This window comes from Oncorhynchus gorbuscha, linkage group LG03 (assembly GCF_021184085.1).
Source record: "Oncorhynchus gorbuscha isolate QuinsamMale2020 ecotype Even-year linkage group LG03, OgorEven_v1.0, whole genome shotgun sequence".
In the NCBI taxonomy this organism is placed as follows: Eukaryota; Metazoa; Chordata; class Actinopteri; order Salmoniformes; family Salmonidae; genus Oncorhynchus; species Oncorhynchus gorbuscha.
The window spans coordinates 80,274,522-80,288,053 of record NC_060175.1 but is presented as its reverse complement, the minus strand read 5'-3'; the positions used below and the strand labels follow the sequence as shown (position 1 = coordinate 80,288,053).

Here is a 13,532-nt window from a genome sequence, read left to right as displayed (position 1 = left end):
AGCAGTAGTTGACATTGGTCAATGTGAGAGCTTCCCTGTTCCTCTCCCAGTCTGTGAACATGAAAAGTTGCTGTGAAGCGCAAAATGTATGTGACTTCTGGTGCTTGTTAGTGCCGCTAATGCTTTCCTGACACTTGAGGAGAATAAAGAGAAGCCACCGAAGTCCTGTGTTGATCATCCATTCACCACATCCTTCCCAAGGTTAAAGAGGAGCCTGTGAGTCATTTCTCTCTCTTAAGTGTGAAAATCTCCTCTTAAGACTGCGATCAGAAGTGCCAACACCGTTTCCATCTCTCCATCGTGTCAAATAGTCCTGCTTCTTCTCAGCTTTGGAGCCAGTGTGAGCAATTCTGTGGCTGTCAGTGCGTCACGATGACACTCGCTGGGGGAGGGAGAATTGAGAGGTGGGCTACAATGTGGGAGCGCAAAGGCAGTTAGAAACGAAATGCGAGAAGAGGGAAAAATAAATTATCCAAGATATTCTTTACTACACACACAAAAGGCTAATGATATGAGAGAGAGAGAGAGAGAGAGAGAGAGAGAGAGAGAGAGAGAGAGAGAGAGAGAGAGAGAGAGAGAGAGAGAGAGAGAGAGAGAGAGAGAGAGAGAGAGAGAGAGAGAGAGAGAGAGAGAGAGAGAGAGAGAGAGAGAGAGAGAGAGAGAGAGAGAGAGAGAGAGAGAGAGAGAGAGCGGTGTGAAGTCTATTTGCTGCTCCCTTTTTCTTGAATAGAATAAACACCACTGTGAGGCTGTCATTTGTAAGCAAGGCTCTGGCCACAAGTGCTCTACAGGTATCATGGTTGCTGTGGGGTTGCCTCTGGATCCCCGCTCCTGATAATCCTCATGCCAGCCACTCCAGCGTGCCTCCCAGCAAGAGCATTTTGCTCCCGGGGAAAGAGTGTGTCTGAGCATTGAGCTGCTAATACACAGCTAGGTGATGCAAATTCTGTACCACAGCAAGGAGGCAGTGTGTGCTTTATACACTCTACATCTGTTGTACAATTTCATTTAATAGCCAGTGCTTGTTGTGACATTCTGCATTATTTCTGTGAAAAAAGTTGGAAATGTATTGACTCATATTTTCTTTGTAGAGCATATCTGGTATATATAATTGTGAAATTGTGTACTATTCAATTCTGTGGGTATATGTGGTTTATCATATTTATTTCACTTGCTTATTTAATAATAGCATAAAGCTTCATTTTTCACAGAACTACTAATAGCTTTTTGTCCCTCAATTTTAACATCTTAACAATAGACTAAGTAAAAGTCAAGGATGTCAAGAACATTGTGTTTCAGACAATTATGCAGATTCTCTGACACCGTTTACAATTGATTCTAAGACAAGGTAAATTAGTCGGCTTATTCGGAGGGCACTTGAATGCTAATGAGTACAAAATGTGCTTCCATGGAAGTGTTTGTATCCACACAAATTAATGCCGGTTTTGCATTGTTGATGTATCTTTCAGTTCACTCTATGATATAACACAAAACACATCTAATCATATGTTTTAAAGGTAGATTAAGTTGTATGATTTAGATGCACAAAGAAAACAGTATAGTGGGTCAATTACCGCAACAATAAGAGCGTTGAAGCGCGAGGCAAAACTTCTCCGCTGTTTTGCTCCCGTAACTACCACGTTGTAACAGTGTGCAGCGAATCCCTGCACATAAGCAGATGTGACTCTGTGAGAGCGAACTATTGCATCTCGCTATCGCAATATCTGCGGTGCTGCTCGTGGCAACGTAATTTTGTCTTCCTTCAAAAACCTCAATTATCCTTATTTTACCTCAATTATCCTCATTGTCCTTTATTTTATTTAATAAACTCAGATTTTCCTGTTCATGCACGTAGAACTTATATGAGTAAGTATGGAAGGGTCGACCCACAGAAATAAATTAGTCTGTATGGAGATCAGTGCAAATGATGGGCAACCAAAAAAAGACAGTTCGTCGCTGACATGTGGCTACTGCTCCTGTGAGGAAAAGAGTGAAGATAAAATGGAGTCCGTTTTCATTTGGATTTACATCTCAGTACATTATACAATAACATTAATGCACGATATGGTCTTGAATATTGGTCCAATATACTATGCATTTGTACCACATCTTCAATACGAAATGTGCAAAGATTCTTATATTGACCTTAATGTTTCTCTGAAGTAGATATGCTTGGGCCAATGAGAAAAATTAAATCTAGGCTTTGTAATTGATTTTAAAAAACAGATGGATTCCCGAAGTGGTTATGAATTTTGAATGTAGATCATTTACCCCACGAGTGACTTCGGGCAGGAGGAGCCCGCATCTCAAAGAACATCTCAAACTACTAGAACACAGCTCGGACACCCATACATACCCAAGAAGACAGTGACCAAAACATTACCCATACTAAAAATGCTAAACATTTGAGAAAATGTACATTTTCTCTCATGTTGAACTAACAGGAAGTCTAAAGACCAACTGAGTGGACTGGGAGCTCAACTTGACTGGTGGTTCTTTGAAAATGACTACTAATTATATTTGCTAGCATGCTACAGTCAAATTTTGGCACTAGTAGACCACGCCCCTCTGCGAACAGCCTTCTGTGATGTTGGCTACAAGGCCGTGCTTATTTAAATTAGGTAAGAGAATAATAAGTTACCATTGGTGTATTAAAATGAGTTTTTTGTGATGTCACAAAAAATCCTTAATAATCCCACTTCCATCCCCCCTTCTGAATCCAATTGTTTGAGATGGAAAGGGGACCAGTAACTTTATGATCAATCTTTATCAATGTAAAAGCAACAGTCATTTTTCATACTTTGTTCTTTGGTTTCATCCAAACATAATTCAAATTTCATAAAAAACATGATTTTGACTATTCGGGACCTTTAAGCATTGTTGTGAACTTAATTTGGTTGTTTTTCTATAAAACAAAGTGTGATTTTAATAGTGAAAACTTGAAAAAAATAGGACAACTCGGAGACCTGTGGGAAAAAAAAACAGGGAAAATACCCCACCCCACCCCAAATCTAAAGACACAACCTTAAAATAAAAAAATATATATTTACGGTGACCGCACTGCAGTTTCCCCCAGTGGGTCACGACCCCGACATTGAATACCACTGCTGTCAGTTGTCTATGGATATGATATTACAACAATCCATGATTTGGTTTTGTTGTCCACTGTTTCAAATGCAAACTTTTTTGCATTTGTGGCACAAATCCAAAGCAAGTCAATGGTACCTATATTAGCATTTTCACAGTTCATGTCAAAATGATCCTAAAGTATATAAAAATGTATTGTGTAACTCAATCAAGTCACTTATAGATAATTTGGATATGAATTATGAAAATGTTAATATATGTACCATTGACTTGCACTGGATTTGAGCCACAAATGCTAAAACGTTAGCATTTTAAAGAGTGTCTAGGTAAAAATCGAATCAAATTTTATTGGTCACATACACATTTTAAGCAGATGTTATTGTGGGTGTAGCAAAATTCTTATGTTTTTAGCTCGGCAGTGCAGTAATATCTAACAATTTCCCAACATATACCCAATGCACACAAATCTAAGTAAAGGAATGGAATTAAGAATATATAAATATATGGATGAGCAATGTCAGAGCAGTATAGACTAAGATACAGTAGAATAGTACAGAATTCAGTATATACATATGAGATGAGTAATGCAAGATATGTTAACATTATGACAAGTGACTAGTGTCTTCCATTTATTAAAGTGGCCAGCGAATTCAAGTCTATGTATGTAGGCAGCAGCCTCTATGTGCTAGTGATGGCTATTTTAACAGTTTGATGGCCTTGAGATAGCTGTTTTTCAATCTCTCGGTCCCAGCTTTGATGCACCTGTACTGGCCTCGCCTTCTGGATGATAGCGAGGTGAACAGGCTGTGGCTGGGGTGGTTGTTGTCCTTGATGATCTTTTAAGCTCCCTGTGACATCGGGTGCCGTAGGTGTCCTGGAGGGCAGGTAATTTGCCCCCCGGTGATGCGTTGGGCAGCCCTGCAGTTTTGGGCGGTGCAGTTGCCATACCAAGCGGTGATACAGCCAGACAGAATGCTCTCAATTGTGCATCTGTAAAAGTTTGTGAGGGTTTAAGGTGGCAAGCCAAATTCAGGCGATGTTGCGCCTTCTTCACCAGGCTGTCTGTGTGGGTGGACCATTTGAGTTTGTCAGTGATGTGTAGGCTGGGGAACTTGAAGCTTTCCACCTTCTCCACTGCGGTCCCGTCGATATGAATAGGGGTGTGCTCACTATGCTGTTTCCTGAAGTCCACGATCATCTCCTTAGTTTTGTTGAGTGAGAGGTTATTTCCCTGACACCACACTCCCAGAACCCTCACCTTCTCCCTGTAGGCTGTCTCGTCATTGTTGGTAATCAAGCCTACTACTGTTGTGTTGTCTGCAAACTTGATGATTGAGTTGGCGGCATTCTTGGCCATACAGTCATGGGTGAACAAGGAGTACAGGAGGGGGCTGAGCACGCACCTTTGTGGAGCCCCAGTGTTGAGGATCAGCGAAGTGGAGGTGTTGTTTCCTACCTTCACCAACTGGTGGCGGCCCGTTAGAAAGTCCAGAACCAAGTTGCACAGGGCGGGGTTCAGACCCAGGGCCTAGAGCTTAATGATGAGCTTGGAGGGTAGTATGGTGTTAAATACTGAGCTATAGTCAATGAACAGCATTCTTACATAGGTATTCCTATTTTCCAGATAGGATAGGGCAGTGTGCAGTGTGATGGCGATTTCATCATCTGCGGATCTATTGGGGCGGTAAACAAATTGAAGTGTCTGCACATGCTCTGAGGACGCGGCTAGGGATGCCGTCTTGAGCCAGCTCGTGGAAGCCCAACGAAGCTTTGGAAGCCCAACGAGGCACCCCTGGTTACCTTGGCGATAGCACCCGGACCCGATGTCACCAACCAAAACTCCCTGATGCTTCTTTTAGTGGTGTCTGTGTTCTGTAAGGGTTGACGCTGGTAGAGACAAGAAGCTGGTACAGGGAGTGAACATTTAATGTTGATAGACATGGAACAGGACAGGACAGCGTCTGGACATAAACACATAACGACATTAAAAGCAGACACAGGGAACAGTTATAGACCGGGGCAATCAACAAAGGGAAGGAGTCCAGGTGAGTCCAATGAGCGTTGCTGCTCGTAATGATGGTGACAGATTTGCGTAATGAAGGACAGCCTGGCATCCTCGAGCACCAGAGGGGGAGAGCGGGAGCAGGCGTGACACAAATAGTTTCATGTTTAATTAGTTGTACGGGATACGCATTGTATACATCATCCAACGAAATCCTTACTTGCAGATTCCTTATCGGCTATGCAACAACAATAAGAATACGAACATAAAGTAAACGGCAGTGGAATACATTTTTTATAGCAAGTGTAATATAGGAAGACACAATTTATAGTACAATATGTACAGGTGTATTTGGGAAGGGGGGATGGGGGCAAGTGTATAATTTGAGCAGTATAATAACCGACTGGTAGCAGCAGTTATGTTGTGCTAAGGTGCGGATAATCAGAGCAGGTGGTCAGTTCAGTTCAAATGTTCAGCAGTCCGATGGCTTGTAAATAGAAACGGTCTGAGCCTGTTGGTATCAGATCTAATGCTCCGATATTCTGCCTGACGGTAAGGGAGGGAACAGTTCGTGGCTGAGGTGTGTGGCGTCCTTGATGATGCTGTGTGCCTTCAAGCACCGTTTCGAGTTGATGTCCTGGATGGGTGGAAGCACAGTCCTAGTGATGTACTGGGTCATCTTTATCACCCGCTGGAGGTCCTTGCTGTCGTGGACAGAGCAATTCCCATACCAGGCCGTGATGCAACTGGTCAGGACGCTCTCGATGGTGCACTAGTAGTATTTTGGAGATGACCTGGGTAGGAATGGCAAATTTCTTTAGCTGCCTTAGGAAGTAAGGACACTGTTGCGCCCTCTTGACAAGAGTGGGGGTGTTGTTGGTCCATGACAAGTCCTCAGAGATGTGGACGCTGAGACCCGTGACTCTGAGACCCGTGATGTGGACCTAAAACCCGTGACTCTCTCTACTACAGTCCCATTGATGTGGATCGGGGCATGTTCCCTCCTCTGCGTCCTGAAGTCAACAATCAACTCATTTGTTTGCTGACATTGAGGGAGAGGTTGTTGTCATGACAAATGCCAGTTCACTTTCCTCCTCCATATATGCTGACTTGTTGTTGCTGGTTATCAGGCCTACAACCATGATGTTGTCAGCAAACTTGATGATGGAGTTGGTGTCATGCAAATACACTCAGTCGTGGGTGAACAGGGAGTACAGCAGAGGACTGAAGACCCACCCCTGGGGGGCCCCTGTGCTAAGAGGGGGTGTTGTTTCCAATCTTCAAAATTAGTGGTTTACCTATCAGAAGTCCAGGGTCCAGTTGCAGAGGGTGGTGTCCAGACCCAGGGCTCTAAGCTTGGTGTCGATCTTGGAGGGAAAAATAGTGTTGAATGCTGAACTGTAGTCAATGAACAGCACTCTCACATAGATGTTCCTCTTCTCCACATGTGCTACGGCTGTGTGAATAGCGATGGAAATGGCATCTTCTGTGGCTCTGTTGGAGTGGTAGGCAAATTGGAGTGGGTCCAGTGTGCCTGGCAAACTGGACTTGACGTGGGCCATGACCAGCACTTCATGATGACCGAAGTGAGCGCAACAGGGCGATACTCATTTGGGCATGTCACCTTGTCTTTCTTGGGCACTGTGACGATGGTGGTCTCCTTAAAGAAGGTAGGGACTACAGCTTGGGACAGGGACGTGTAAGATGTACGAGAAGACGCCCGCCAGCTGGTCAGCACACACGGAGGACGCGTCCAGGGATGCCATCTGGGCCAGTGGCTTTTTGAGTATTCACTCTTTTGAGAGTTTTCCTCATGCCAGCCTCGGAGAGCGAAAGCACCTGATCGTCCGGAGAGGCGATAGTCTTCCTGGATGGCTCTGTATTGTCTGTCTTGAAGCGAGCATAGAAAGTGTAAAGCTTATCTGGCAGGGAGGTTTCGGTGGGTACCGCACAGTTGGATTTTCCTTTGTAGTCTGGGATAGTCTATAATCCTTGCCACATGCGATGTGAGTCTGAGTTGTCAAACATCAATTTAAGTTTTATTCGTCTTTATGCATCCCTAGTGCATTTCCAATGCTCATACCTGCTTGCCTTGTATGCGTCGCTCGCCACCGAGTCATCAGGGTTTGTTCTGCTGACATTGAATGCTGTAAAATAAAATATAAAAATAAAAGCCTATCGCTGACCTTTTGTCTCTCCTCTCTCGGGAGGTTCCTATTGCTTGGTAGGCAGCCACGGTGCGTCCTTTATTTAATTAAAGGGGAGATTAAGCTGATCCTAACTGTTATAGGCCAATTTGTATTTTGCCTTGTTTATCAAAAGTGTTGGAAAAACTTGTCAATAATAAACTGACTGGCTTTCTTGATGTCTATAGTATTCTCTCTGGTGTGCAATCTGGTTTCCACTCAGGTTATGGATGTGTCACTGCAACCTTAAAGGTCTTAAATGATTTCACCATTGCCCTTGATTCTCAGCAATGTTGTGCTGCTATTTTTATTGACTTGGCCAAAGTTTTAGATACGGTAAACTATTCCATTCTTGTGGGCTGGCTATATTGGTGTCGCTGAGGGGTCTTTGGCCTGGTTTGCTAACTACCTTTCTCAAAGATTGCAGTGATAAAGTCTTATACTCCCCTGGCACCTCCCTGGATTTTGTGTGAACACTCTACAACAAAGCTTTCTTAGTGTCCAAGAAGCTTGTTCTGAACACCTCTAAAACAAAGGTAATGTGGTTTGGTAAGAAGAATGCCCCTCTCCCCACCTCATACAATTACTTGGGAGTATGGCTAGATGGTACACTGTCCTTCTCTCAGCACATAAATCTAGACTTGGTGTCCTCTATCGTAATCACTCCTCTTTCACCCGAGCTGCCAAACTAACCCTGATTCAGATGACCATCCTACCCATGCTAGATTACGGAGATGTAATTTATAGATCGGCAGGTATGGTTGCTCTCGAGAGGCTAGATGTTCTTTACCATTTGGCCATTAGATTTGCCACCAATGCTCCATATAGGACACATCACTGCACTCTATACTCCTCTGTAAACTGGTAATCTCTGTATACCCGTCGCAAGACCCTCTGGTTGATTCTTATTTATAAAACCCTCTTAGGCCTCACTCCCCCCTATCTGAGATACCTACTGCATCATCCACGTACAACACTCGTTCCGCCAGTCACATTCTGTTAAAGGTCCCCAAAGAACACAAATCCCTGGGTCGCTCCTCTTTTCAGTTTGCTGCAGCTAGCGACTGGAACAAGTTGCAAAAAACACTCAAACTGGACAATTTTATCTCCATCTCTTCATTCAAGACTCAATCATGGACACTCTTACTGACAGTTGTGGCTGCTTCACCTGATGTATTGTTGGGGTGGCAGCGTAGCCTAGTGGTTAGAGCGTTGGACTAGTAACCGGAAGGTTGTGAGTTCAAACCCCCGAGCTGACAAGGTACAAATCTGTCGTTCTGCCCCTGAACAGGCAGTTAACCCACTGTTCCCAGGCCGTCATTGAAAATAAGATTATGTTCTTAACTGACTTGCCTGGTTAAATAAATAAAGGTCTCTACCTTCTTGCTGTTGTCTTTGCCCAATAATGTTTGTACCATGCTTTCTACTACGCTGTGTTGTCATGTGTTGCTGCCATGCTATGTTTATGTGGTGTCTTTCTTGTCGTGATGTGTGTTTTGTCCTCTATTTCTTCTATTTTTATTTTTGATCCCAGCCCCCATCCCCGCAGGGACCCTTTTGGTAGGCTGTCATTGTAAATAAGAATTTATTCATAACTGACTTGCCTAGTTAAATAAAGGTTAAATCAAATAAAAATATTCAAAATAAATGTCACTACAAAACAGCTTAAACAAATGCAGCTACTTTGTTGTTATTCTAGCTGCACTGTTTGACGTAAGTTAGACATATTTGGCTAGCTAGCAAGCAAGGGATAAGAATGTTGATAGCCAGTATGGCAATAGAACATTTAGAAAGTATGAATGATTGGGTCGTGTCCATAGATACAAAACAAAAATACTTAAATACTGGGTCGCGTCTCTGGCAACCGAACCAATAGAACGAATTTCCAACCAGTTTGGGTAGCAACCCTAGATTTATGTCTGGACTATATCTTGTGGGATGAAATAGTATGAATATATTCATGAAAATATATTTATGAAAATATGTAAATCATTATTTGAATAATGGTAACCCATTGTATAAAAGTTACAATGCCCTCGATGCCGGTGTTTGGAGAATATATTGGCATGGTTTGCCGGCACAAGAGAACAACAACTCATGCCAATATATCCCTCAAACACCGGCATTTCTGGCATTAAAATGTATTTATTTGTATAACTACCTGAATATTGATACTCATTAAAAAAATTAAGGTTGAGTGATTTTGAGAAATTAATTGTTATAACCTAACATTAGAATTGTTATAACGTTATAATTAGGTGCTAATGCCAGAGAAGCATTTTTAAACACCCAGCACTTGGGAAACATAGATCAGGCGTGGCCAACACTCCTGTAGCGTAAGCAGGATTTTCTTCCGGACATATTTGAAAGAATTCACCCAAATTACAAAATGTTTGTGTCCTTACCTTGAAAGCAGTCTATGGACAGGGAGACTGCAATCTATATTTGGTTACCCACTGCCATCAACCATGAATATTAGTATTTCCTGTGCAGAGCCTTGGTGTAGTGGTAAACACTCTCCGACACATGTTGCATACAACTTTCCACATGAGAACAGGAATCAATCACGGCTTCAAACCTTCCAATGTTTTTCCCATTAGTGTGTCTCCATCTAACTTCAAACAACCTAAAAAATTATGTAAAATAAATATGTGCATACTTTAAATTGAATCCCCCAAAAATCACAAAGTAAGAAAGTGATACAATTTTGAGTGTTCATTTAATGTTCAAAGCATTCTGAATACAATTGACCTGTATACAGATCATATGCGTAAACCATATAAAAAGCAGAGCAGAAAAAAGTATCTAAAAGCAGAGCAAAGCAGAACGTAGCTAACGTTCTGGAACAAATTGGGTTATTTACCAAGTTTGATGGCACTCTCTGCGAGGCATCAGTTAATCATGCCAGGAAAAAAGCGTAACTTTTTTTCTGGCTAAAAATGTCAAACGCAGGCCCTGGATTCTGGAGCCATAACCTAAATCTCACGATAGCTCGTTTTAATTGAAGCCCTTAAAGCAATGTCTCCATCTAGCGAAATCCCCAAATTTCAGATCGCCATTACTTTTGAGTGAACTGGGAAATTCAAATAACATTTTTTGTCATCCTGAGTAAAGGGAAATTTTCACCAAATCTATCCATCAAGCAAGTGCTCCATATCTTGCAATGTCCGCATTTCCTTTTACTGTAAAAAATAAAAATCAGTGAAATTAGGCATTTGATTAATATTTATTTGACACATCAAATTAATAAGTTCACTCATCAAAGCATTGAAGAAATTACAGCTCACTTTTGCAATAATGACAAGAAAGTTTCCTGAGATGACAATGTCATATACAATTTGACAACAGTCCGTCAAGCTGTTGGATTGTTAAAAATAAAATTTTAAAAAAGATCCTCAAATCTAAGTTATGGTCAAACACGCTAATGTCAAGAACATCACACACTGACTCATTATGTAAGTATTATACCAGACATGAAAAATATATATTTTTACACATGAATTACAGACATTAACAAAATATTTCTAATAGTTCTAATGTAGCAGATAATTACATACCAACAAACTGTTAATCTGCTACAAGCAAGTCAGACTGAAAATTGATTTGACTGAATTTCTTACTGTTTTAAAAACTCTGCATTGTTGGTTAAGGGCCCATAAGTAAGCCCATATGAAAAACGCAATTTGATTTGAAACATCTGGAGACAACAAGATGTCATATCAGGCCCAGGGGAATAAACATCAAGACTTGCAGTTTGACAGCATAACATTTGCTAAACCATGTGGGGAGAGTTGGCATTTGGTTTCCCGTGAATTGACCACATGATTATTTCTACAATGTTGCAAGTACATTTGAACAAATGACTCAAAATGAAAAGCTAGAGACCATGCCATAAAAAGCTAATGTGATTATCTTTGGCCAATGCAAAAGTTCACCCTCTATACTAAAACTGTTGTATAGGAGCTTTCCTGACAAAAACAGTATTCTCTCTTCTCTGTGCCTTTACAGTGCTTCATTGGGCAGCAGGAGCACCTTTGGAAATATATATTAAATGGTAACTAACAACACAAAACATGGACTTTGTCTTAAAGGGAAGGGGTGACCGGTGGTGAAAATGTAATCAACCCTGTCTTGTGGCCCCGGGGAACTGTTCTTCTCCATGAACAATCCAAACTCCTCTCTATGGGAAGTTCTCGATTGCATACTCCTACTGTCCTCTCTCCTCAAAACCCACTCGAGGAGAATGTCAGAGGAGCGGGACCTCTGGCTTTCTCATCCAAAAGGTTTTGAGAAGGAGACGAGGAGAGGATGCGAGGAGTATGGAACTGAGATCTTCTCTTTCGATTCCATCACTGATTGGTCCCCGGTTCGACTTCTTCCTCTGTCGCTGACTGGCTGGAGTCTTCCTTCTGTGGCCTCACAGAACTCTTACTAATGGTCAGTAGATCTCGCAGCTCCTTGTTTTCAATCTAAATGCATGAGAATATTGGCCATGGGTTGATAAATAGTCTTTTTATTTACCCTATTTACCCTTATTTACCCTGACCCAGTCATAGATAATAAAAATAGTAATTTGCTTGATTTAACCATTTTTTACCTCTAGTTGGGCAAGCCTCTCTCGCACAGAGCAGTAGTGCTGGTCATCCACCTGAACAGCTCTTCTCATCACCTGACCCATCTCGCATATCCGCTCCAGTTGGCTTTGCACTTCCTTCATGATAATACAAATTCAAACAAATAAAACATGACACATAGCTAATTGTTTTTATCATAAATGTGAGTCAATATCAAATGTTATTACATTCATTCTGAGTAGACAGAAAGGGTGTGTACCTTGGCATGGTCCTCATGAAGGCTAAGAACAGGCTTTGTGTCCAGCTCCTTCTTTTCCATCATAAGCTGTAGCATTTGCTTGCGGTATCTACCCATGATCAATTCTAGCGCATACTGGTGCTCCTCCAAAGACAGCCACAGTTCTGTGGAGATTTAACACATTACCAGACACGTCTGTGCCTCAAATATATTAACAGATTATATTGTTTTTATCGTGCTGCAAACATTTGACACCGAATGACATTTGACTGAGATAAAGTGGGTCAGAATAAAATATTACAGTGAATAAAACATGAATTGTGTCTTGCCTCGGTTTTCTTGCTGTAGTTCCTTTATTTGGGTATTCTCTTGCGTTAACAGGACGTGAGGCTTGTACTTTGACAACTCCTGTATCTCAGAACTTTCCTCCATGTACTAGGGGAACAGTGAACAGATAAATCCAAGGCTCTCATCTATATGCCATTTAAAAAAAATACTAGATACGTATTCAGCAAGCTCGAAAGATAGAAGCAACCAAATGTACCTTGTCTGGAAGGGCATTTCCCACCTCTCTCATGCCCTGAACCTTCTGGCTGAGCGCTCCAGACTGCTCGATCAGTCCTTCTGCCGCCGTGTCGTGCTCTTTGAGCCTCTCAAGCAGCGTGCGAGCATCGCCAAGAACCTTTTCCAAAGTGCACGCCATAGCCTTCTGCACTAGCTTGATTACGAACGGAAGACGCAGGTCCTTTTTACATTACATTTGCTAGCTAAATTAGCTAACCAATCATCGAAATAGCTAACCTTAGCTAGCTAGTTATAGTGGCAGATATTTTGTAGATTAGCGGACAGATTAAATCCTTGCTTTACTGATATGCGTCATAGATAAACATGAGTATCGTCAAGTATTTTGTGAAAATTGACCAAAATATCAAGAAATACTTCAAAAACAAACTCTCTGACCTGGAGACCGCTGTTTTCGGAACAAAATGTGACTCATTAGTTTTACATCACTTCCGGTCGTAAGCAGGGTTGTGTTCAAGATAGTAACACAGTTTCTAAACCCATACGCGCAACATCGCGAGACTTCCAGGAACGCTTTTGTAATCGACCAACCAGACCAGCCTGCGGTTTGGGGTTAGATAAGTCACTGAACACCTTTACATGCAGACCAATGTCCCGTTATTATTCGGGTACTGAAGTATTCGATTTTTGAGTTGTCATATAAACATCACATCCCGTTTACAATAACCCAAAAAGGTTTTTATCCCAGTTATGAGAAACCCGGATAAGATGCCTGGGATATGCTGATTTTAGACAGGGTACTGTGGCATGTAACCAACGTATCCCATTTTACCACAGATAACAATTAGGTTTAGGTATAAGAATATTTGCCTTTACCATTGTTTTTCACGGTCTGCGCAGGCTCAGTTTCGCATATCATAGGT

General features: G+C 41.8%; 1 protein-coding gene across 1 annotated transcript; it reads right to left on the bottom strand.

The window, feature by feature from the left end:
• Nucleotides 1-10,482: 10,482 nt before the first annotated feature.
• sike1 (suppressor of IKBKE 1) lies at nucleotides 10,483-13,150 on the bottom strand. Its single transcript, XM_046337190.1, has 6 exons — nucleotides 13,048-13,150; nucleotides 12,632-12,805; nucleotides 12,417-12,522; nucleotides 12,109-12,251; nucleotides 11,873-11,986; nucleotides 10,483-11,744 (listed from the first exon to the last, which is right to left on the bottom strand). The coding sequence occupies exons 2-6, from the start codon at nucleotides 12,788-12,790 to the stop codon at nucleotides 11,625-11,627; spliced, it is 642 nt and encodes a 213-aa protein (XP_046193146.1). The 5' UTR covers nucleotides 12,791-12,805; nucleotides 13,048-13,150; the 3' UTR covers nucleotides 10,483-11,624.
• Nucleotides 13,151-13,532: the final 382 nt, after the last annotated feature.

Excerpts from the sequence above, each read along its gene's own strand:
- sike1 (XM_046337190.1), bottom strand. The coding sequence starts at position 12,790 with ATGGCGTGCACTTTGGAAAAGGTTCTTGGCGATGCTCGCACGCTGCTT. Across the intron at positions 12,523-12,631 it reads GAAATGCCCTTCCAGACAAG|TACATGGAGGAAAGTTCTGA; the intron begins GTACATTTGGTT and ends CTGTTCCCCTAG. Across the intron at positions 12,252-12,416 it reads ACTACAGCAAGAAAACCGAG|AACTGTGGCTGTCTTTGGAG; the intron begins GCAAGACACAAT and ends AAATCTCCACAG.